The following is a 21,985-nucleotide window of genomic DNA, read 5'->3' on the forward strand; positions in this document are numbered from 1 at the left end:
AAAAGGAATGAAGTACTGTTAGATGCCACAACATAAACGAACCAAAATGCTAACTGAGAACAGTTGGATACAAAAGTCACATATTGTATGATTCTCCTTAAATGAAAAGTTTGGAGTATGCAAATCTACGGCAAGAGAAAGCCGAGTGGCGGTTACCAGAGGATGGAGATAGGGAGTAACAGAGTCCAACTGCTAATAGGGATGGATTTTCTCTTTGGAGAGACAGAAACATTCTGGAATTAAGTGGTGATATTTGCACAACACAGTGCACATACTAAAAACCACTGAAGTGTACATTTTGAAATGGTAATTTTATTTTATGTGGAACACACATCCATTTTTTTAATGCTATGAATAAAAAGAAATCTAATATGCTTAATGAAAAGCACACCTGGATTAAGGCAGTGTGCAAGGTGGGGGGTAAAAGAGCAATCCAAGACTTTTAATTCTATACTGGAGAAGAGTATCTAGAAGCACACTAAACAGGTAACAGTGGGAACAGCTACCCTGTTTGCAGGTAACAGGATGTTCATGGTCAGTAGAAACATTTTAAACAATATTAACCGAAAACAATAATAAAACCAACTAAAAGTTGGTTTGCTTTTTATTATCGCCATGAACCAGAATTCTAAAGAATATGAATGATAAAATACTTCTCCTGCCAGAACAGACTGTGACTTCCACAACCCCCGCTCTAGGAATGCTACTGCTCCTATCAAAACATTACCAATTCTGTGTGTGGGCGTGTGTGCATGGGCACAGTATACATGAAAACTTTGAGGAAATATACTTATAGTCTAAAACTTTGATAGTTTTTACTTTGGTCGCTGCATAGATGCTTCTGCTGACTTAAAGGAGATGAGAAAATATATCAATAATTCTTCAGTAGAGCATGACTTTTTAAAATGAACTGTCAAAAACATTAGTCCATTTAGATAACCAAGTCGGCAGCTGCTGTTTATGAGGTAAAGCTAAACACCATGAGCATACATCATTTGGTCTTCTGTTATTTCTGTAATTATCTAAATGAAGAGAAATTACTAGTAATTTAGACCTGATGAAAACATTAATTAGTTAAGCATTAGTCCAGAACCTTCCCTTAGCCAACTCTAAATGAAGTAAAATATGTCTAGGTCATTCTAGATATATAGGATCTATAACTATAAATGAAAAGCTTAATCATATATTTGATTTGGAATCTGATCCTCCAATTGTTTCACATGTATTTAGGGTATAAATTTTTCTAGGAAAATGAGATACATGGCACTAGAGTCCTTATTTGGAAAGAAAAATTAAAAGCGAGGCATACAATAATAAACATTGAACACAATAACAACACCACCACCTACCTAAACCTTCGGATTCAAAGAGGTAAGTCTCATCAACCCCAACATGCCTGCACCAGTGAAGGAAGTTCGCGGTATTGTCTCTAGCAAAGAATGAACCTGATGCAGCATCCTTCTTACAGGGCACTTTTCTCATTGGAAAATTCTGGAAAAGACAAGAGAATAATTTCAAGCATGTATCAAGAATATTTTCATTAGCTATCCATTTTAATAGTACTAAATAAATGTTCAGTGTTTGGGATATAACTAAGAAGTACACAACAGCACTAAGGGGAAAAGATATCTTCAAAAATTACTTTATTTTGCTTTTCTTTAAGTATATTCCAGAAAATGAGTCCTAGTCAAAAATTAACCTTTCTCTTTAAAATGACATGAGAGTCTTAGGTAAAATAAAAAATGACAGTCTAATAATTTCAAAGCACATCTTTATATCTCTCCATACATAATTCAATACAAACACAAATTCATTGCTCTGTTAAAGGTTTACAGACACATTCATTTTTGCTTAGTCCTTATTTTCAGATTCATAAATATGATTCTGAGTTTCTTTTTTTTTTTAAAGGGCCGCACCCGCAGCAATGGAAGTTTCCAGGATAGGGGTCAAATCAAAGCTGTAGCTGCCAGCCTACACCACAGCCACAGCAACACAGGATCCAAACCAGGTCTGTGACCCACAGCACAGCTCACGGCAATGCCAGATCCTTAACCCACTGAGCAAGGCCAGGGATCGAACCCACTTCCTCATGGATACTAGTCAGGTTTGTTACCACTGAGCCAAGACAGGAACTCCTGTTTCTGAATATTCTTTGAAGACGGAACATCTAAGTTTTCCAGAAGCCTAATTTCTTTAAATATTTGAACCAAAAGTATTAATATAATCCTGCTGAGGCTGAGGGGTTTTTAGTTGGGTTTAAATTTTTGCTTGAATAAGAAATTCATGCACATGATTTTTTTTTAATTTTTACCATAGTTGGTTTACATTGTTCTGTCAATTTCTACTGTACAGCAAAGTGACCCAGTTATACATATGTATACATTCTTTTTCTCATACTATCTTCTCTCATGTTCCATCACAAGTAATTGGATGTGACATACAGCAGGACCTCATCGCTTATCCATTCCAAAGATAACAGTTTACATCTACTAACCCAAACTCCCAGTCCACCCCACTTCCTCCACCCTCCCCCTTGGCAACCACAAGTCTGTTCTCTATGTCCATGAGTTTGTTTCTGTTCTGCAGATAGGTTCATTTGTGCCATGTTTTAGATTTCACGATTAAGTGATATTATGTGGTATTTGTCCTCTTTCTGACTTACTTCACTTAGTATGAGAGTCTCTAACTCCATCCATGTTGCTGTAAATGGCATTATTTTGTTCTTTTTATGGCTGAGTAGTATTTCACACAGCTACATCTTCTTAATCCATTTATCTGTCAGTGGACATTTGGGTTGTTTTCAGGTCTTGGCTATTGTGAATAGTACTGCAATGAACATACAGGTGCATGTATCTTTTTCAATGAAAGTTTGTCCAGATATATGCCAGGAGTGGGATTGCTGGATCGTATGGCAATTCTACTTTCAGTTTACTGAGGTACCTCAATACTGTTTTCCATAGTGGTTGTACCAATTTACATTCCTACTAACGGTGTAGGAGGGTCTCCTTTTCTCCATACCCTCTCCAGCATTTGTCATTTGTAGTCTTATTAATGACAGCCATTCTGACCTGTGTGAGGTGGTACTTCATCGTAGTTTTGATATGCATTTCTCTAATAATTAGTGATGTTGAGCATTTTTCATGTCCTTATTGGCCATCCATGAGTCTTTGGAGAAATGTCTGTTTAGGTCTCCTGCCCATTTTTCAATTGGGTGTTTTTTGGCTGTTGAGTTATATGAGTTGTTTGTATATTTTGGAGATTAAGCCTTTGTCAATTGCACCGTTTGCAACTATTTTCTCCCATTCCATAGGTTGTCTTTTTGTTTTGTTTTGTTTTGTTTTATGGTTTTCTTTGCTGAGCAAAAGCTTGTCAGTTTGATTAGGTTCCATTTGTTTATTTTTATTTTAATTTCTGCTGCCTTGGGAGACTGACCTAAGAAAACATTTGTACAGTTGATGTCAGAGAATGTTTTGCCTATGTTCTCTTCTAAGAGTTTCATGGTGTCGTGTCTTATATTTAAGTCTTTAAGCCATTTTGAGTTTATTTATGTGCATGGTATAGGGGTGTGTTCTAGTTTCACTGATTTACATGCAGTTGTCCAGTTCTCCCAGTACCACTTGGCTAATGAGACTTTTTCCCATTTTATATTCTTGCCTCCTTTGTCGAAGATTAATTGACCATAGGTGTCTGGGGTTATTTCCGGGTTCTCTGTTCTGCACCATTGGCCTGTATGTCTGTTTTTGTACCAATACAACACTGCCTTGATTATGGTAGCTTTGTAATATTGTCTGAAATCTAGGGGAGTTATGCCTTCTGAGTGCTTTTTCTCCTCAAGATTTCTTTGGTAATTCTGGGTCTTTCATGGTTCCATATAAATTTTTGGATTGTTCTAGTTCTGTGAAAAATGTCATAAGTAATTTGATAGGGATTGCATTAAATCTGTGGATTGCCTTGGGTAGTATGGCCATTTTAATGATGTTAATTCTTCCAATCCAGGAGCATGGAATAGCTTTCCAATTCTTTGAATCCTCTTTACTTTCCTTGATTAATATTTTATAGTTCTCAGTATATAAATCTTCCACCTCATTGGTCAGGTTTATTCCTAGCTATTTAATTTTTGGAAGTGTGATTTTTAAAAGGTATTATATTTTTATATTCCTTTTCTAATATTTCATTGTTAGTCATGCATATGATTGTTTAAAATACAATAGGCACAGTAGGGTATAAGTCTCTCACCCACCATCAGTTCCCTTCTCTTCCTAGAAATAACCACGATTACCACTTCCTTTTATTTCCTTTCTGTTGCTATTGTTTTCCAGAATTAAAATAGCATTGTGAGTTTTTCTAAATGCACACAGGAAAAAAAAATCAAACGCAAACACAAAGATGGTTAGTATCAACTGAAATCTCCTCATTCATGTTTTAGTAGGACATCTCTACACACAAGCATATCTGTACCCACAGATTGCTACATGAATACACTATTCTGCAATCTGATTTGTATATGTGTGCACACACACTTAATGATAGGTTGCAGGCATCTTTGGGGCTAAAAAATACTAAAACAGTCATATCTAATGAATAGATAATATTCTACTCTGTTTAGATACCAAATTAATTTTAAACAACTTCTCTAACGAGCATTTAGGTTGTCCTTAACTTTTTTTGCACATTGGTTTTTTTGTGTGTGTGAATTTGTGGTCTTTTTTTTTTTTTAGAATAAATTTCTGGAAGTAGAATTATGTTATGTATGTATCAAAGGATGTGCTTTATTTTCAATGTGATTTATATATTACTTATTGTTCCCCAGAAATATGGTACTGCTTGTATTTCCACCAGCATTATGTCAATGTTTAGAATCCACACCCTGATCCCCTGAGTGGAAACACTCATATTTGATGAAAAGAGGAAACCTTATCTACTTCAAATCATAACCTCAGGGTCAATGGAGGAAAACTGTCTTTAAAAAGTATTATTTCTTCAACTGATATTTCTAGAATTTACCACTAAGACAATATATAAAGAATAAAAAAAACACCACTGCTGCTGCTACTGATAGGTCTTAACTGTGTGCCAGAACCATCACAAGCTCTTTTTTCATTTAACTCTCACAGTAATCCTAAAGGAAGCTTCTATTATTATTCTCAAGAAGAGCTAGCTATCAGATATTTATTATGCACCAGGAATCAAGCTAGCCACTATCTATATATTATCACATTTAATTTTGTTGAATCCTTGAAGATACATCCTACAAAGTCAATGTTAATACCTTTTTTATAAAGGAAAATATTTTTTTCAGATATTCAAAAAGATTAAATTATCCATGGAGTTCCCATCGTGGCACAGTGGTTAACGAATCCGACTAGGAACCATGAGGTTGCGGGTTCAATCCCTGCCCTTGCTCAGTGGGTTAAGGATCCGGCGTTGCCGTGAGCTGTGGGGTAGGTTGCAGACGCGGCTCGGATCCCGAGTTGCTGTGGCTCTGGCGTAGGTCGACAGCTACAGCTTCAATTAGACCCCTAGCCTGGGAACCTCCATATGCCACGGGAGCGGCCCAAGAAATGGCAAAAAGACCATAAAAAAAAAAGATGAAATTATCCAGAATCTTATAGACAGTTGGGGTGAAAGTTTATAGCCTTGTAGAGAGAATAAGAAATGTACATAAACAAATCAATATGTACCTAGGTATAAAATCACTACTGTCAAACATTTTCTTACCCCTGGTTCTTCAGAGCTGCATGTTTTCACCATGTTTTGAAGAACATCAATCAGTTGGCATAACAGTACTCCATTATCAAGTTCTTCTAATAACCTTTCTGCCTTAACTTCAATACCTAAAAACATATTCCAAAGCTAAGATTTTTCTGGAAACAGTAAATTCAAATGATATGGTTAAATTTTAATTAAATAAAATCAGATTATTAGCTGAAACACTAGACAAATACGAGATCAGACTTCAAGTATTCACTCTTAGCAGATACAGTTAAAATACCAGATATGTCAAATTAACTGAAAGTCAACTGAAACAAAAATATCTGTGATGTAGATGCACAGAAAAAAATAAAATAACATTATTTCATTAAAAGAAAACCACCAAAGTGTTTTGTATTTCAATATTCACAGAAAAAATTAAAATAGCATTATTTCATTAAAAGAAAACCACCAAAGTGTTTTGTATTTCAATATTCACAGAAAAAAATAAAATAGCATTATTTCATTAAAAGAAAACCACCAAAGTGTTTTGTATTTCAATATTCACGGTTAAAGTTTTGATTCACCGTATATTATGACTGCTTGCACACAAAAACAATCCTCTATAAATAAGACGAAGTTTGTTGCAATTTAAAAATTAAAGATAATAATATAATGAATCCTCAGGAAATACCAACTTTCACCGTCTTTGGAAATATTATTATTACATAATCTATGTGGGAAAAGAATCTGAGAGAGAATGGATATGCATATATGTATGACTGGGTCACTTTGTTGTACAGCAGAAATTATCACAACCTTGTAAATTAACTATACTTCAATAAAACTTAAAAAAACCAAATCTTCAAACTGATATGAAATAGAGTATGTAGTGTGTCTTTAATTATCTTGAAAAATCATGAATGAGCTTCATAACAACAATGAAAACATTGATTAATCACAGCTTTTACTACTGACCTCTTTCTATTAAGCTTCAAACTTGCTTACTATCCAAGCCCTGAGAGTCAGAGTGAAAGAGAATATTCTCCCAACTAGAATATAAGCTTGGTGAGAATAAGGACATCAAATATTTCATTCACCAGAGGATCCCCAGCCTCTGAAACAATCATTCTGTGACAAAGAGTAAAAAATTCTTAATAAACATTTACTGAATAAGAGAATACAGCTTTGAGCATCTCCGCGAGCCTTACCTAATAAACCAGATAACCAGATTGAAAGGTCTTCTTGCATGGGCAGCAGGGTGGCTTCATGCCTCACAGCTATCCACTCGTCATACTGACAAACATCAGCCAAACCTGGCCCATGCCGGGGGGTCAGAGGACTTCTCGGACTTAGCGGCAGATCTTCCCCAAACCACACCTAGAAAAAACACCAAGCCACTGAATGGACATGACCTTGTTAAAAGTCAGCACACCCAATATTTACACTTAAATAATGAATCACAGGGCATATTTAATATACACATATACAGAGCTGCAACAACTCACAGAAAGTTAACAAACTAGAGGCAAACTATTAGACTAGATACTTGAGAAACGTTCCATATTCAATTCTGTGATAAATGTAAGTGAATCCCTAATTAGTGAATGGATTCTATCAAACCAAGAGGATAAAAGTCAACAAATATGTTTTTCCTTCACTTGTTAGCTCCATCAGTTTAACAAGTTAACTTTACCAAGCCTCAGCGCCTTGGTTATAAAATGCATTAAGGATAACTGCCTTACAAGATACATCTTCGTAGCATCTGACACTGGGCCTAACAACATTTGTTGAATAATGGATAAATGAATGAATGCACGCATAGATGGCATTTTATAAACTTTACATCGTAATAACAGTATTATCTTTTTAAAAAACCTAACTAATCTTGTTTGTCCCCTAATTTTACATAGCTCACAAGCAAAGGATGGTTTTTACTTTTTTTTTTTTGTCTTTTTTGCTATTTCTTGGGCTGCTCCCGCGGCATATGGAGGTTCCCAGGCTAGGGGTCGAATCGGAGCTGTAGCTGCCAGCCTATGCCAGAGCCATAGCAACGCGGGATCCGAGCTGCATCTGCAACCTACACCACAGCTCATGGCAACGCCGGATCGTGAACCCACTGAGCAAGGGCAGGGACCGAACCCGCAACCTCATGGTTCCTAGTCGGATTCGTTAACCACTGCGCCACGACGGGAACTCCAGTTTTGACATTTTAAAATAGCAGTTACTTGAGGGCAGAAACTGCTGCTTGTGCATGCAACTCATAAAAATTAGGACATCTCTTATTTCTAACCTAGATGTTCAGCTTCACTTTGAAAGCCATGAAATAAGGTCAGACTAGCCCTGAACTCCACTCCTGGTTATGACCTACTAGAGCCAGGATGGCTACTGTCTAGAGACAGAGCCCCCAGGGCTTAGCTCTTAACAATCCCTGACCCTCCTTTTGTTTCACTTCCTACCTTCTTCACTCACCTCATCTGCTTGGTTGATCAAATGCACCCTTCTACCTGGTACAGGCAAGAAAAAAACTAGAATCCACACCTTACTGCTTTGATATTGCAACAACATTCTGGATCTCAAGTGCAAACGTTCAAAACAAACAGTCAAAACAAATTGCGACCTATGAAGCCAATGGGTCAGAGTCTGATGAAACATCAGAGGAGGAAAGTTATCAAGATGTGCTTCATGTTTTACCTCCTATGTGCTAACCTAATTTTTCAAAAATAAAGTTCAAATAAGACAAAAAAAAATTACATGGTAGTTACTTAAGTATCAACATAATAGCTTCAATTTTGCCTATCAACTCACAAAGCCAAAAATATTTACTACCTGGTCAATCCCTGGTTTAAAATAAAAATTGACATAAACATGATATCAAAACAACATTTGCAAAATTTTGAAATACAATTAGGTATTTTTAATATAAGATTATTTAGAGAAAAGACTGTATCAATCTCAAGAAAGGGTAGTGAGCCTGAGTGAAGTGAGGAAGGGGTTCTCATAGGAGTGTAGCTTGATAAGGATGCAGAGAGCTTGAGTGAGATAAGCAGGAATTCACACATGGGGATAGCCCTGTGCACAGTGTCAGACCCAGAACAGAAGGTGGTTCCACTGGGGACAATGGAGAATGTCCCCAGTGCAGGTCAGACCCCAAGTGAGCTGAGAGCACCAACTCAGGGAGGGGTGGCAGCAACAATGGGAAACTGGTCACACACATGGGGATTTATCAAATGGAAGCCAGGTTTCTCACTGCCAAAAAAAAAGAGGTAAAACTATGGAATGAGTGAAAACTAGAATGAACCCCACAGTACTGGAATGGAATGGAGTATCTTTTACCAGGAAGCAAAGAAGTACTCGAAGAACGATGGGGACATGCAAAAGGATACAGAAGTCAGCTTGAAGGGACCTCTACTGGTTAAATCAAGATAATTTGAGCACCAGAATAGTAAGTGGATTATAACACATTGAATAAAATAGACAACTATGAGTCCACATAAATATAAATACATTAATAAATTGGAATTTTGATAATGTATGAGATTGTTTTTACAATTATTTTTATTTTTTTTCCATTAGAGCTGGTTAACAATGTTCTGTCAGTTTTATACTGGACAGCAAGATGACCCAGTCACACATGTACACATTCTTTTTTCTCACATTATCATGCTCCATCATAAGTGACTAGACATAGTTCCCAGTGCTACATAGCAGGATCTCATTACTTATCCATTCCAAAGGCAATAGTTTGCATCTATTAACCATGAATTCCCAGTCCATCCCACTCCCTCTCCCTCCCCCTCCTCCTTGGCAACCATAAGTCTGTTCTCCAAGTCCATGATTTTGTTTTCTGTGGAAAGGTTCATTTGTGCCATATATTAGATTCCAGATATGTGATATCATATAGTATTTTTCTGTCTCTTTCTGACTTACCTCACTTAGTATGAGAGTCTCTAGCTCCATCCATGTTGTTGCAAATAGCATTAGTTTGTTCTTTTTTATGGCTGAGTAATATTCCACTGTGTTTATATATACCACATCTTCTTAATCCAATCATCTATCAATGGACAATTAGGTTGTTTCCATGTCTTGGCTATTGTGAATAGTGCTATAATGAACATGTGGGCACATGTGTCTTTTTAAAGGAAAGTTTTGTCTGGATATATGCCCAAGAGTGGGGTTGCTGTGTCATATAGGAGTTCTATATTTAGTTTTCTAAGGTACCTCCATACTGTTTTCCATAGTGGTTGTAGAAACTTACATTCCCACCAACAGTGCAGGAGGGTTCCCTTTTCTCCACACCCTCTCCAGCATTTGTCATTTGTGGACTTGTTAATGATGGCCGTTCTGACTGGTGTGAGGTGGTACCTCACAGTAGTTTTGATTTGCATTTCTCTAATAATCAGTGATGTTGAGCATTTTTTCACGTGCTTGTTGGCCACTGAATGAGATTTTTATACAGCTTCAAAGTTCTTCCTCACAAAATACTTACCACGAAGAGGAGAAAAAAAAAGAGTAATTTACAGCACAGAAACTCATCAGGCAGCAATTTAACTGAGTGACATAAGTGAACATGACTAATAATGGGATAAATCAAAACCATATGCCACCTGGGAACAGTATGGAGGTTCCTCAGAAAACTAAATATAGAACTATCATATGATACAACCATCCCACTCCTGGGCATATATCCAGACAATATAATAATTCAAAAAGATATATGCGCCCCTATGTTCAATGCAGCACATTTCACAAAAGCCAAGACATGGAAACAACCTAAATATCCATCTACAATGAATGGATTAAGAAGATGTGGTACACATACACAATGGAATACTACTCAATCATAAAAAATGAAATAATGCCATTTGCAGCAACCTAGATGCAACTAGAGATTCTCATATTAAGTGAACTAAGTCAGAAAGAGAAGGACAAATACCATATGATATGACTTATATGTGGAATCTAAAATATGACACAAACTTATCTATGAGAGAGAAACAGACTCACAGACAGAGAACAGAATTGTGGTTGCCAAGGGCAAGAGGAGAGGGAGTGGGATGGACTGGAGTTTGGGGTTGGTAGATACAAACTATTACATTTAGAATGGATAAGTAATGAGGTCCTACTGTGTAGGATGGCAAACTATATCCAATCTCCTGGGATAGACCATGATGGAAAATTTTATATATATATATAAAACAAATGTGTGTGTGTATGACTGAATCACTTTGCTATACAGCAGAAATTGGCACAATGTTGTGAATCAACTATAATTTACATAGCATCCCTCTGTGACATTCCTGCCAAGATGCACGCCAAAACCTGATGAAGAGAAAACACTGGGCAAATCTAAATTGAGGGACATTCTATAAAATAATTGATCTTTAATACTGAAAAGTGTCATTAAAGAAATCAAAGACTGAGATACTGCTCTAGACTGACAAAGACTAAGACCCATAAGACAACTAAATGCAACATGTGACTGTGAACTGGACATCACTGGGACAGCTGGCAATATGTGAATGTGGTCTGGGTCTTAGATGGTAGCACTGTACCAACATTAATATCCTGATTCTGATGGTTCACTGTGGTTGTGTAGAAAGAAGTCCTTGAGCAACAATGTACTAAAGTACCAGAGGAGGTAATGGGGCATCAGATTGGCAACTTACTCTCAAATTGTTCAGCAAACAAGTATCTCTTTTCCATACTTAACAACCACTTTGCAGGTTTGTGATTGCTTTAAAGTAAAATTTTAAAAAGTTTTTTGAAAAAAGAAACATAAGTATAGGTAAAATCAAGTGAATCTAGTTCTTCCTTAATTTTTAAATGTGATGATTTCGCCCTTAAAATATAATAAATTTATTGGGTTTATTTGAGACAAGTCTTACTATACCAAATCAAAAGCCATAATACTACTGTTAATCTAGAAAAATTTGGAGAAAAAAAAAAAGAGGTGTTTCCAATTTTCTATGATAAAGTATCCCAAAGGCAAAGAAAGAAAATAAATATATACTACAAGAGGCAGGCAGCAGTAGCAAAACTTAATAAAAATGCCCAAAGACAAAGAGACACATAGTCATTTTAGAGGTATTGTTTCAGGAACTGAGGTAGTGATTGGGGAATGAACTCATAAATATATGAGGTTACCATAAAGTTTTAGGGAAAAAAAAAATTTTTTTAATGAAGTTTTAGGAAAAGAGCAAAATGTTTATTTCCCTGAATTCTCTTAGAATTACTTCAAACATAATATGGCAAAGGGTTAACATCTAAATCTTCTGTTCATAAGCATGTCTTATTTCTATTTGTAATCCCAGGACTCAGTATAAAACCCAGCACATGATATGCAGTCAAAAACATTAGTTAAATAGGAGTTCCCATCAAGCCTCAGAGGAAATGAATCTGACTGGCATCCATGAGGACTCAGGTTCAATCCCTGGCCTTGCTCAGTGGGTTAAGGATCCAGTGTTGCCGTGAGCTGTGGTGTAGGTCACAGACGCGGCTTGGATCTGGCGTTGCTGTGGCTCTGGCGTAGGCCAGCAGCTACAGCTCTGATTGGACCCCTAGCCTTGGAACCTCCGTATGCCACGGGTACAGCCCTAAAAAAAGGACAAAAAAGAATACTGAATAACTGAGGAATGGATATTAGCAAATGACTGTGTATCATCAAAATCAAGATGCATCTTACAATCAATGGTATTTTATAGTCAACAGCATGTTATTTGTCCTTTAACCATCTGGCTGAGTCGACAAAAGGCAGAGAGGATGCAAATGTTTGTCAAAGAAAGATGCATATTAGTTAGGAAGGTGTTTGGAAAAAATCATGTGTGAAATGGAAGCTAACATTACAAAAGTCATTCTAATTTCTTGCCACATTAGGGAAAAGAGTACTTGGATTCCTATTAATGCAAGCAGAAGACAATAAAAATCTGGGCTAGCCAATAGCATATTAATGTTTTTAAAAGTTAGACGTTAATAATAAAACCTGAATGTATAAATGTCCTCAGACATGCTGAAAACCGTCATATTGCAGAGATCCCTAACCATAGGCAGCCTATAGAAGAATTTGAGTCAGTGCATAAGCTTAATTTTCCTTTTAGGTAAAATTTTATACTGATGTACAAATGGGCCTTTTCTCAGAGTTCATAGTTTTTGTCTCATTCTCCAAGGGAATTATGAGCCTGAAAGTTTATTTACTAATCAGAATCAGGAACAAGGGAGCAAGAAAGATCTTAATATATTGAATTAATAAGAAACCAGCTGAAAATAGCTATCTACTGGGTGTCTCCTCTCTGCAAGGCACTTATAATAACAAGGCCTAATTAGCAAAAGGGTGAAAATCCTAGGAAGTTCTTGCATTCACCAGACAGAAGGAAAAAACTTCCATGAGAGATGTCAAGGGGACTCTTGGAGAAGAATCAATAGAGATGGATCTGTGGAATCTGTATCAGCAAAGGGTTCATGGAACTATTAAACAAAATATGGAAAAAAAACAACAACAACCAAACACCAAGTTAAGAAAGCAGTAATGGCTACTACGGTAGAAATGAGAAAAACATGGTCAATGTGTCAATGATAAAAGGCACCCTTTAAGGAATCAAGAAAATATAATCAACATGAAACTGATGATATTTCTGAGACTTGGATAAAGAGAGGAATAGAAGTAATCAGATAAAAAATGGTGTTGAGAAATAAAGGGGTTCTGAACATACTCAATACTGATTAGAAAGGACCCAAAGGGGAGAAATAAGACCCTCTGGGAGACTGCCATGACCACCCAAGTGCCAAAATGAAGAAGCAGTGTAAAAGAACTCTTTATTAGTAGGGTGGGAGCCTATGTTGGAGGGAGAAAACAGCATCACATTCATAACTTCTTAACCAGTAGATAAATAAGTTATCTTCTCTAGCTTTCACCCACTGTTATCTCAATAAGGCTTCTTTCTTAATTAAAAAAAAGAAAAGAAAAGAAACAAAAGACTTTCAGACACAGGTAAAATCTCCAGTTCTATATATACCTGGACAATTTTGCGGTACCAATGATCCAACCAAACTTCTCAAGTGCCTACCATGTAACATACGTTCCAGGAGGCACTGTGCTCATGTTATTGATTCCTCACTACTCTGAAAAATAAGCACTATGATCCTCATCTGAGAGGCAAGGAAGCAGGGACTCAGGTAAAATAATTCGCCAGCCTCTCACAATCAGGGCGGCAGAAATAAAACAAGAAGTGAAATCTGATTAACTCTAAAAGTTCTCACTTTCCAAGGCAAATTTTGTTATCAGTTGCTTGCATCTTTCTAGGTAGAACTTCAATGTGATTTTTAAGTTAAAATTCAGTTATGTTCTACTTGTATCAAAAGAAAAAGAAACTTAAAAAGACATAAGAATAAATACCATCTTTGGAAATCATTCCAATATAACATATTCTGGTTTGTTTCATTATCTCCATCTTCCTCTCCCCAACCAAAAAACTAACCAGAAAAACAAACAACAACAACAACAAAAAACTTTTAAATTTTAAGCTTTAATGACATGTTATTTATAAGCATTGCAGGGCACATATACAATTATCTAAAATTAAAAATTCGTATTTGTTTTCAGTAAAAGTTCTTTTAACTACAAATACATACTAAATTGTAATGAGGAGAAAACCACAAAATATTCTGACTCCTCTCACAGGGTAGTATAAATAAGATGAATCCACCAGTCTTACAGTATTTTTGATTCTTACAAATATGCAATACAAATGAAAGCTTAAAGCCTTTTCAGAACGAGAAAATGAAAACATAGTATTCCTGCTATTAAAATTGGATGCTTAAAAAACTAGTACAATAAAAAATTGATATTATTTTACTATTATAATCTTATAATATAATATGTCTCATTAATTTAAATAATATAGTCCCAAGAAAACCACTTACTTGAATTGCAGGCTGCATGGTCAACTATATTGAAATTGCTGTTCTGAAAATAAAACAAAATATTAATATGCAGACAATGGTAGCTTTCTTGCTCCCCCGAACCCTCAAATTACAAGAAATCTGCTTTATTCTCCTATTTGACTGAAAACCTAAAACTTTTTCTTCTATTTGGAATAATCTGATTATAGGAGAACTCAGTAATACTCCTAGCTTCTCACTTCATGAAAGTACTTCTCATTTGAAAGGAAAATCTGAAACACACTTTAATATGTAAGTAATTCTTAAAGTATCTGACTAGTAAAATAAAACTAACAATAAAACTTAGCTCATATCAAAGTGTCCCAGGATTTTCCCCTGTAAATATATTGTAAATATAATGTATATACAAATATCACAACTGATAATGAAGCATCCCTCACCTGATCTTTATAAAGAGATCATATAAGTTTGTTCAAACTCTGTATAAATTCACAAGCTTAGCCATAAGCTTCTTTTACCAGACAATAAAGAAAAATATTAATTTTAACAATGAAACAATACTCAATGCCTTTCTATAATAATTTTTCATAACTTACTTTCTCCATGAGGTACTAAAGACAAAAAAAAAGGAACTGCAATTTAACTCTAAAGTACTATTCTTTAAAGCTTCAAGAAAAAAACACAACCTTAAATTAAATTAGATTAATACAATTCTTTAATATATTTTCAGAGGAAAAAAGTGAAGAGTTTGAAAACACTCATAATAATATAGACCATATAAAACCTAGGATATTAGATTGTTTATAGCAACATAATATACATTTTTTTATTGTAAACCACCAATAAAACAGTCTAAGAAAAAATATAAAGTGGCTTACAAGGCTATAATGCCATCGATTTCCAAGGAGAAGTTACTTTCTCTCCTAAATTACATCAAACACACCTCATGCGCAGTGCCAGCTACACGTTCCACTGTCCTCTTAGGGACATTTCTTCTGGTACAAATGTTCAACTGCAGCTAAATCTAACTGAAAAGTCTGATATCACATATCACCTTGTCTTTGCAAGAAGGCAAAGGACAGCAGAATGTCCTTCTTGATGTCACTTTTCCTTCTCTCTACCCCAGCAAAAGGCCAAAGTACAACTGAGCATTACTAATGAGCTTGTTATGCTTCCCACGAGCTAATTCAGTGGGGGATACATTTTCCTTTAGCATAAATAATCCTTTGTCCCCAACAAAGACCCACAGTGAGAAGCTTCCGAGACCATTTTTTAAAAATGCAGAAAAGAAGCTGCTTCTATGAAAATAAGGAGTCTCACATAATCAGACAAGAGCTTTAACAGTTGGAACTGCCAACCCCAAACAAAAAAAGGCCAAAGTTATGAGGCGTGTGCAAATCAAGAACAGTAACATAGTCACAAAGAAGCTATCACAAGAATGTTTAGAAGTTGCACTTTTTATGGAAATTTCAACAAAATCACTTTTATGAAAGAAACGAAATTGTGCTCAACCTTCGGTCACTGAACTCTAGCAGTCTTTTGTATATACAGATATATTTTCCCCATATCATTCTTTTTCTGTAATAGGAAGAACTGCATTTAAGATATCAAAACGATATCTAGATTACTTTTTAAAAGACATTAATAAATGGTACTCAGGTAAACTAGAGCACATCTTCATATGTGAAAAACTATTATGTACACAAACATATGCTCTTACTGGAAAACTTTTATGGAAAACTGATGAGCTTGTATCTGTGAATCATCAATTAATTCCTGAGTATTCACTGTGTCCCAGATACTAAGAGCCAGTTAATATTTTCTGGTCCTTCACTCTTCTCTTTCTAAACCATTTTTGTGTCTCTGGCATTTAAGAGCAGCCTCTTTTCTGCAGTTAGCCCAGTCCCCAGTCTGCAGCACAGTCGCAATTCTTGCATCTTACTCATTTTATTACCTATTTCCCTCTCATCTCTTTCCCTAAAAGTCTCAGTCTCTACATTTTTTTTTCCTTTTTCACATAAACCAATTATATTGAATCAACAATGCTTCATTTCTGCAGCTGCATCTTAATTAGAAACTTATTGGCTTTACTTTGTTTCTGTGTTTGTCTTTCTGTCTTTTTGGAGAAGACTTATTTTAATTCTTTGCTGTCTTTTCCCTTAGATTTGGGGGGGAAGAAAAAGTTCTCAGGTGACAAAGGCCAAACTATTTGCTAACCCTGCTGGGAATCTTCACAAGACAAATAATCCATGCAGAGATCACAAGTGAAGAATACTATGCTTAATTTTTTAAACCTGGAGAAAATGTGAGACGCAGAATGCACTCATCCTCCTGAAACTGACACAGGATTTGGGCCTTGCCCACTTCACTTAAAAACAGGTTCAGCCATGAAGTCCTCAAGATTATCTGCAGTAAGGCTCTTCACACCAGTTTGACCTCAGGTCACAACAGGGAAAAAACACCCACCTGTGGCACCGTTCCTTTGTTCTACAGCTGTAGGCTTTGAAATAGCACATTTTCATTCCCCACCCACACTATAAGATGCAGTGGGGAGAGCACAGGGTGGTATGGCTCAGTCCTGGTACAAATTGGGGCCAGTGTAGAAATGAATGGCAAAAAAAAAAAAAGAAAGAAAAAGGCAGGAGTTCCCGTCGTGGCGCAGTGGTTAACGAAGCCGACTAGGAACCATGAGGTTGCGGGTTCGGTCCCTGCCCTTGCTCAGTGGGTTCACGATCCGGCGTTGCCGTGAGCTGTGGTGTAGGTTGCAGACGCGGTTCGGATCCCGCGTTGCTGTGGCTCTGGGGTAGGCCCGTGGCTACAGCTCCGATTGGACCCCTAGCCTGGGAACCTCCATATGCCGCGGGAGCGGCGCAAGAAATAGCAACAACAACAACAACAGCAACAACAAAAAAGACAAAAGACCAAAAAAAAAAAAAGAATTTGAAACTTTAAAAAAAAAAAGAAAAAGGCAAAGAAATAAGGTTTAAGGTTCTTCAGAAAAATAAAATAATAACCGCCACTGTAAAATGTATACATTCAGCACCCCGCCTACAGATTATTGCCAAGATACCTAAGCTGCATGGACATGATAAATGTCCAAGCTGGGAGAGTGGTTACTGCTGAGGAGGGGAGGAAGATGAGACTGGGGAGGGATGCACAGAGGCCTCTCAACTGTACCGGTAAGACTGACTTCAAGATAAGTGGTGAGAACCCAGGTGTTATTAAACTACTCTGTATGCCCTTCTGTATGTCAAAAAACTTTTCATCATCCTTAATGATCATTTAGAAAAACAGCTATAGAAGACATCTTCCCTAATTTATTCAGGAAATCTCCCCCCAACTTTCTCAGCTTTGAAATTTTGATTTAAATGTTTCCTAATTGCCTAATAGAGAAAATAGAAATGCTATATCCACACCAAGTAGATTTCATATGTTTTTAATGTGTACTGAAATAACTCAGCATAACTTCACTGCGGTAATAGAAAGTAGCAGACCCATCTGGTTTGAATTCCAGATGACCTTAGGACAGCTAACTTCTCCGAGCCTCCAGTGCTCTGGTTTGTAAAGTGGGATACCACCACCTCCCTAGTCTGGTTGCATCTCACACATAGCTAGCACTTAACAAATGAGTTGTTATCGTGATACTACACGAGACAAAACTGTAGTTCATTTGACATAATTCATCAAATTAAAAAGGGATAGGAAAGCAAGAATAATGCTGAGGAAATCATTAAATATAATTTGGAAAGTTGCTTTTACTAACATAAAAATAAATATAGTTATTAGATGAAAATAAAAACTAAAATACCAACATCTTAAGTGGGAGGATACTCATATACAAGTCGGTGACACAAGTCTCTTGCTGGAATAAAAGTCTTCGGGGCTCTGTCACACATGGGCCCTTTGCTCCATTCAGCCTGTCTCCTCGCCATCCTCTCTGCTGGCTTTGCTCACTCCTGTGGCTGTACCTCTGCTCAGGCTAGACACTTGTTCACGCGGTGTAGACTGCCTCATTTAGTCGACCAGCATTTACTCACAGCCTTTATCAAACCAGGCACCCCTGGCAAGAGATGCAGTGATGAACACAACAGGCATGATACTCTTATGGAGCTACCTCATTCGCTTGTGTATGGAGTGAATACACAAATGAACACACAATGTTAAGTCCCAATAATTGCTCTGAGGAAAGAACAGAGAAACAGCAGGGGCCTACTTTCCAACTTAGATTGAATGATTTAGAAATGGTTGTGCTAGAGGCAAAACACGAATTTGAAGAATGGTGAATATTAGCCAGGGAGAGAGAAGAGGAAGAGTTCTATGCATAGAGAGTAATTTTTGCGAAGACTCTGAACAGAGAGGGTTTGGCCCATTCTGAGAACTAAAAGACGCAGGTATGGCTGAAGCATGGAGCACGTGCGGCTTAGGATAGGGTTGGAAAGCCAGGCAGGAGCTCCACCACAGGAGGCCAGGTTGCAGAAAATTTATACTCCAAGTACAGTGGAAAGTCATGGGAGAGTCAACCAAGGGAGAGACGTAGTCTCACGCATAGTTTTAACAGAGGGAAAGAGGGAGAGAGAAAAACATGGCAGTGAGATAGCGATGGTTTAAAAGAAAACAGGAGGGGTGGGTACAGATGTGGGAAGCAGAGGAGAAGCAGGGAGGGGTAGAAACAGTGAGAGTAAAGAAAACTAAAACACACAGCAACTGGAGAGCAGCCTGGAAAGGGAAGGGCAGGGGGTCCACTGCTGCAGTTCAGTGACAAATAATAGTGACTGAGCAGGGATGCTGGCAATGTCTCCACCGGAGAGAAGTGGATGGATTTGACATCTATTTTGGAATCAGAATCAAGACTTGTAATGGTTAGAGATGGAGGGTGAAGGACAGGGATGTAAGGGCAGAGTGAAGTGTCAGGAGTGACTCCTGGAGGAGTTAGTTCCCTGGTGGCTTAGCGGTTAAGGACTGGACCTTGGCATTGCAGTGGCTCAGGTCCACCCCTGGTCCGGGAACTTCCACATGCCATGGGTGCAGCCAAAAACAAACAAAATGTCTCCTGGGTTTCTGGCTTAAGCAATTGAGCAAATAGATAGTGGCAGCATTTACTGAGATGAGGGTGGTGGGAGTCTGAACAGATCGAAGCAGGGAACCCAGCAGAGACAGGGCAAAATAGCTGCGTCTTGGTCATGTCTAACTTGAGAAGTCTTTAAAGACATTCGAGTGGAAATGTCAGGTTGGCAGTTGGAAATACTAAGAGGAAAGTTCAGGAGGAGATAAAAATTGTCAGCAATACAGGCGAGATAAAGCCACTGGAATGAATGAGGTCATCTGAGAAAGAAATGGAGAAAGCAGTGATAAGGGTCAAAGAACAGGTCCTGTAAAAATCTAACATTTAGATGGGAGAGAAAGAGTCAGCAAAGGAGACGGAGTCCTCAGCTCAACTAAGTCCTCCAGGCTTGCAACTCTTCTGATTACCTCCTCCCAGGAGCCCTTCCTGACTCGCCTGAATTAACTCTGCTTATTTTCTATAGCTCTTGAATTCACGAGACACATCATTTCTCCCAATTACTTGTCTTTCCAGGGCTTTATACTATTTGTTGTTGTTGTTATTTCTGTACATTGCTTGACCAAGTATCTTATAAGCTCCTGCACTGCTATGGAAGGACTGTAAATAGAATTATTCAAGCTGAAAGTTTGGGAAACACGTTTATTGAGAGCTCCGTGAGCATCTCTGGGAAACACTGAGTAGACAAAACGTGACAGCAAAACTTGGAAGCAGCCAGACAGCAGACAAATGTCTGACAGGAAAATTTGGGGGGTATTATTTATTATTTGTCACTTTTATTTACTATGTGACCTGAACTGATAAGTGATTTTGCCTCTCACTAAACAGGTCCAAGGTGAAAGATGTAGTTACTAGTCAAGGTACCAGCAGGTCAAGTGAGCTGTCTGATATACTAGAGGCATCGCTAAGAAAAAAATGACTAAAACATGTATGTATTTGGCAGAAGGTCCAAACGCACAAGACAGAATAGCTGTGTCAATGGGCAAGGACTTTGAGAACAATGTGCTACTCAGGAATTCATATGGCTGCCCTAGAGGACAGGCATAGTTTCGTGTGTGTGTGTGTGTGTGTGTGTGTGTGTGTGTGTGTGTGTGTGTGCGCGTGCGTGCATGTCTTTTTAGGGCCACACCCATGGCATATGGAGGTTCCCAGGCTAGGAGTCCGATCAGAGCTACAAGCTCCCAGCCTACACCACAGCCATTAGCAACACCATATCCGAGCCATGTCTGGGACCTACACCACAGCTCACGGCAATGCTGAATCCTTAACCCACTGAGCAAAGCCAGGGATCAAACCCGCATCCTCATGGATGCTAGTTGGGTTCATTAACCACTGAGCCAGGATGGGAATTCCCAGGCATAGTTTCATTACATCTTTTCAATAAACTCCATTTGTGGAAGGCAGCATAATGGTCCCCAAACATGTCTACGTATTAATCCCCAAAACCTGTCAATATACTGCCTTCGTGGACCCTGCAGATTGAGCAAATTAAGAGCCTGAGGAAATGAGAGATTATCCTAGTGAGCCCCATGTAATTGCAAGAGTCTCATAAAAGGGATGCAGAATGGTCAGAGCTAGAGAAGACGGTGTGAGAGCAGAAGCAGAGAGAGAAGATGTCATGAGGAAAGAGACAGAGAAAGAAACTTGAGTTGTTACACTGCTGGCTTCCAGAGCAAGGAGCCAAAAAATACCGATGCCTGCTAGAAGCTGGAAAAAAGGGAAAGAAGTGGACTCTCCCCTGGAGCTTCTAGAATAGCCCTACCAACATTTTTTTAAAGCTCATTTCAGATTTGTGACCTCCCAACTGTAAGATATTATATTTATGTTGTTATAAACCACTAAGTTTTGTGGTTATTTGTTCCAGCAGTAGCAGGAAACAAGTACACATCTTAAGAGAGGAAAGGAAGATGTGCCCAGAGGCTCAAGACATTTGACTTGGAGAAAGTAGTACGTATGCAAAACATGGTTAGAAGATGCAGCAAGGCCAACATGTTGAAGCAATGAGAAAGGGGGCACTAGATGTATATTGTAGACTTAAAATTTTTAAAAAAGATGCAAAATGTATAGCTAAAACCCATTGTGAGTGCCGTGTGTTTGCTATCCTCATCATCAACAAAGGGCCCTGCTGTTATATATCTGAGATCATTTGTGAATTAATTAATAACTCATGTATATATTTACGAAGGCTTCTTGTGCTTACGACCTCAGAGAATAGCACCAACATTCACCAGGTTACATGGGCATCTTGATTCCTTCCTCTCTCATACCTCCACCTCCTACCCAGGTCCCTACCCTACCTCAGCCAAGACAATCAATGGTCATATCTTGTTTCCACCT

The 21,985-nt window shown here is 37.7% G+C and overlaps 1 protein-coding gene across 2 annotated transcripts in view; it reads right to left on the minus strand.

Annotated features, from left to right (window-relative positions):
- GAS2L3 (growth arrest specific 2 like 3) overlaps positions 1–21,985 on the minus strand; it is a 39,071-nt gene that overhangs the window by 13,106 nt on the left and 3,980 nt on the right. For both annotated transcript variants that reach the window (XM_047788192.1, XM_047788193.1), the window contains exons 2-5: positions 14,611–14,653; positions 6,903–7,071; positions 5,719–5,834; positions 1,350–1,491 (exon numbers count right to left, since the gene is read on the minus strand). In XM_047788192.1, coding sequence (XP_047644148.1) covers positions 1,350–1,491; positions 5,719–5,834; positions 6,903–7,071; positions 14,611–14,628 — 445 coding nt within the window. In that variant the 5' untranslated portion in view covers positions 14,629–14,653. The remainder of the gene's footprint in view (positions 1–1,349; positions 1,492–5,718; positions 5,835–6,902; positions 7,072–14,610; positions 14,654–21,985) is intronic.

The sequence above is a fragment of the Phacochoerus africanus genome, chromosome 7 (assembly GCF_016906955.1).
Source record: "Phacochoerus africanus isolate WHEZ1 chromosome 7, ROS_Pafr_v1, whole genome shotgun sequence".
Classification (NCBI taxonomy): domain Eukaryota; kingdom Metazoa; phylum Chordata; class Mammalia; order Artiodactyla; family Suidae; genus Phacochoerus; species Phacochoerus africanus.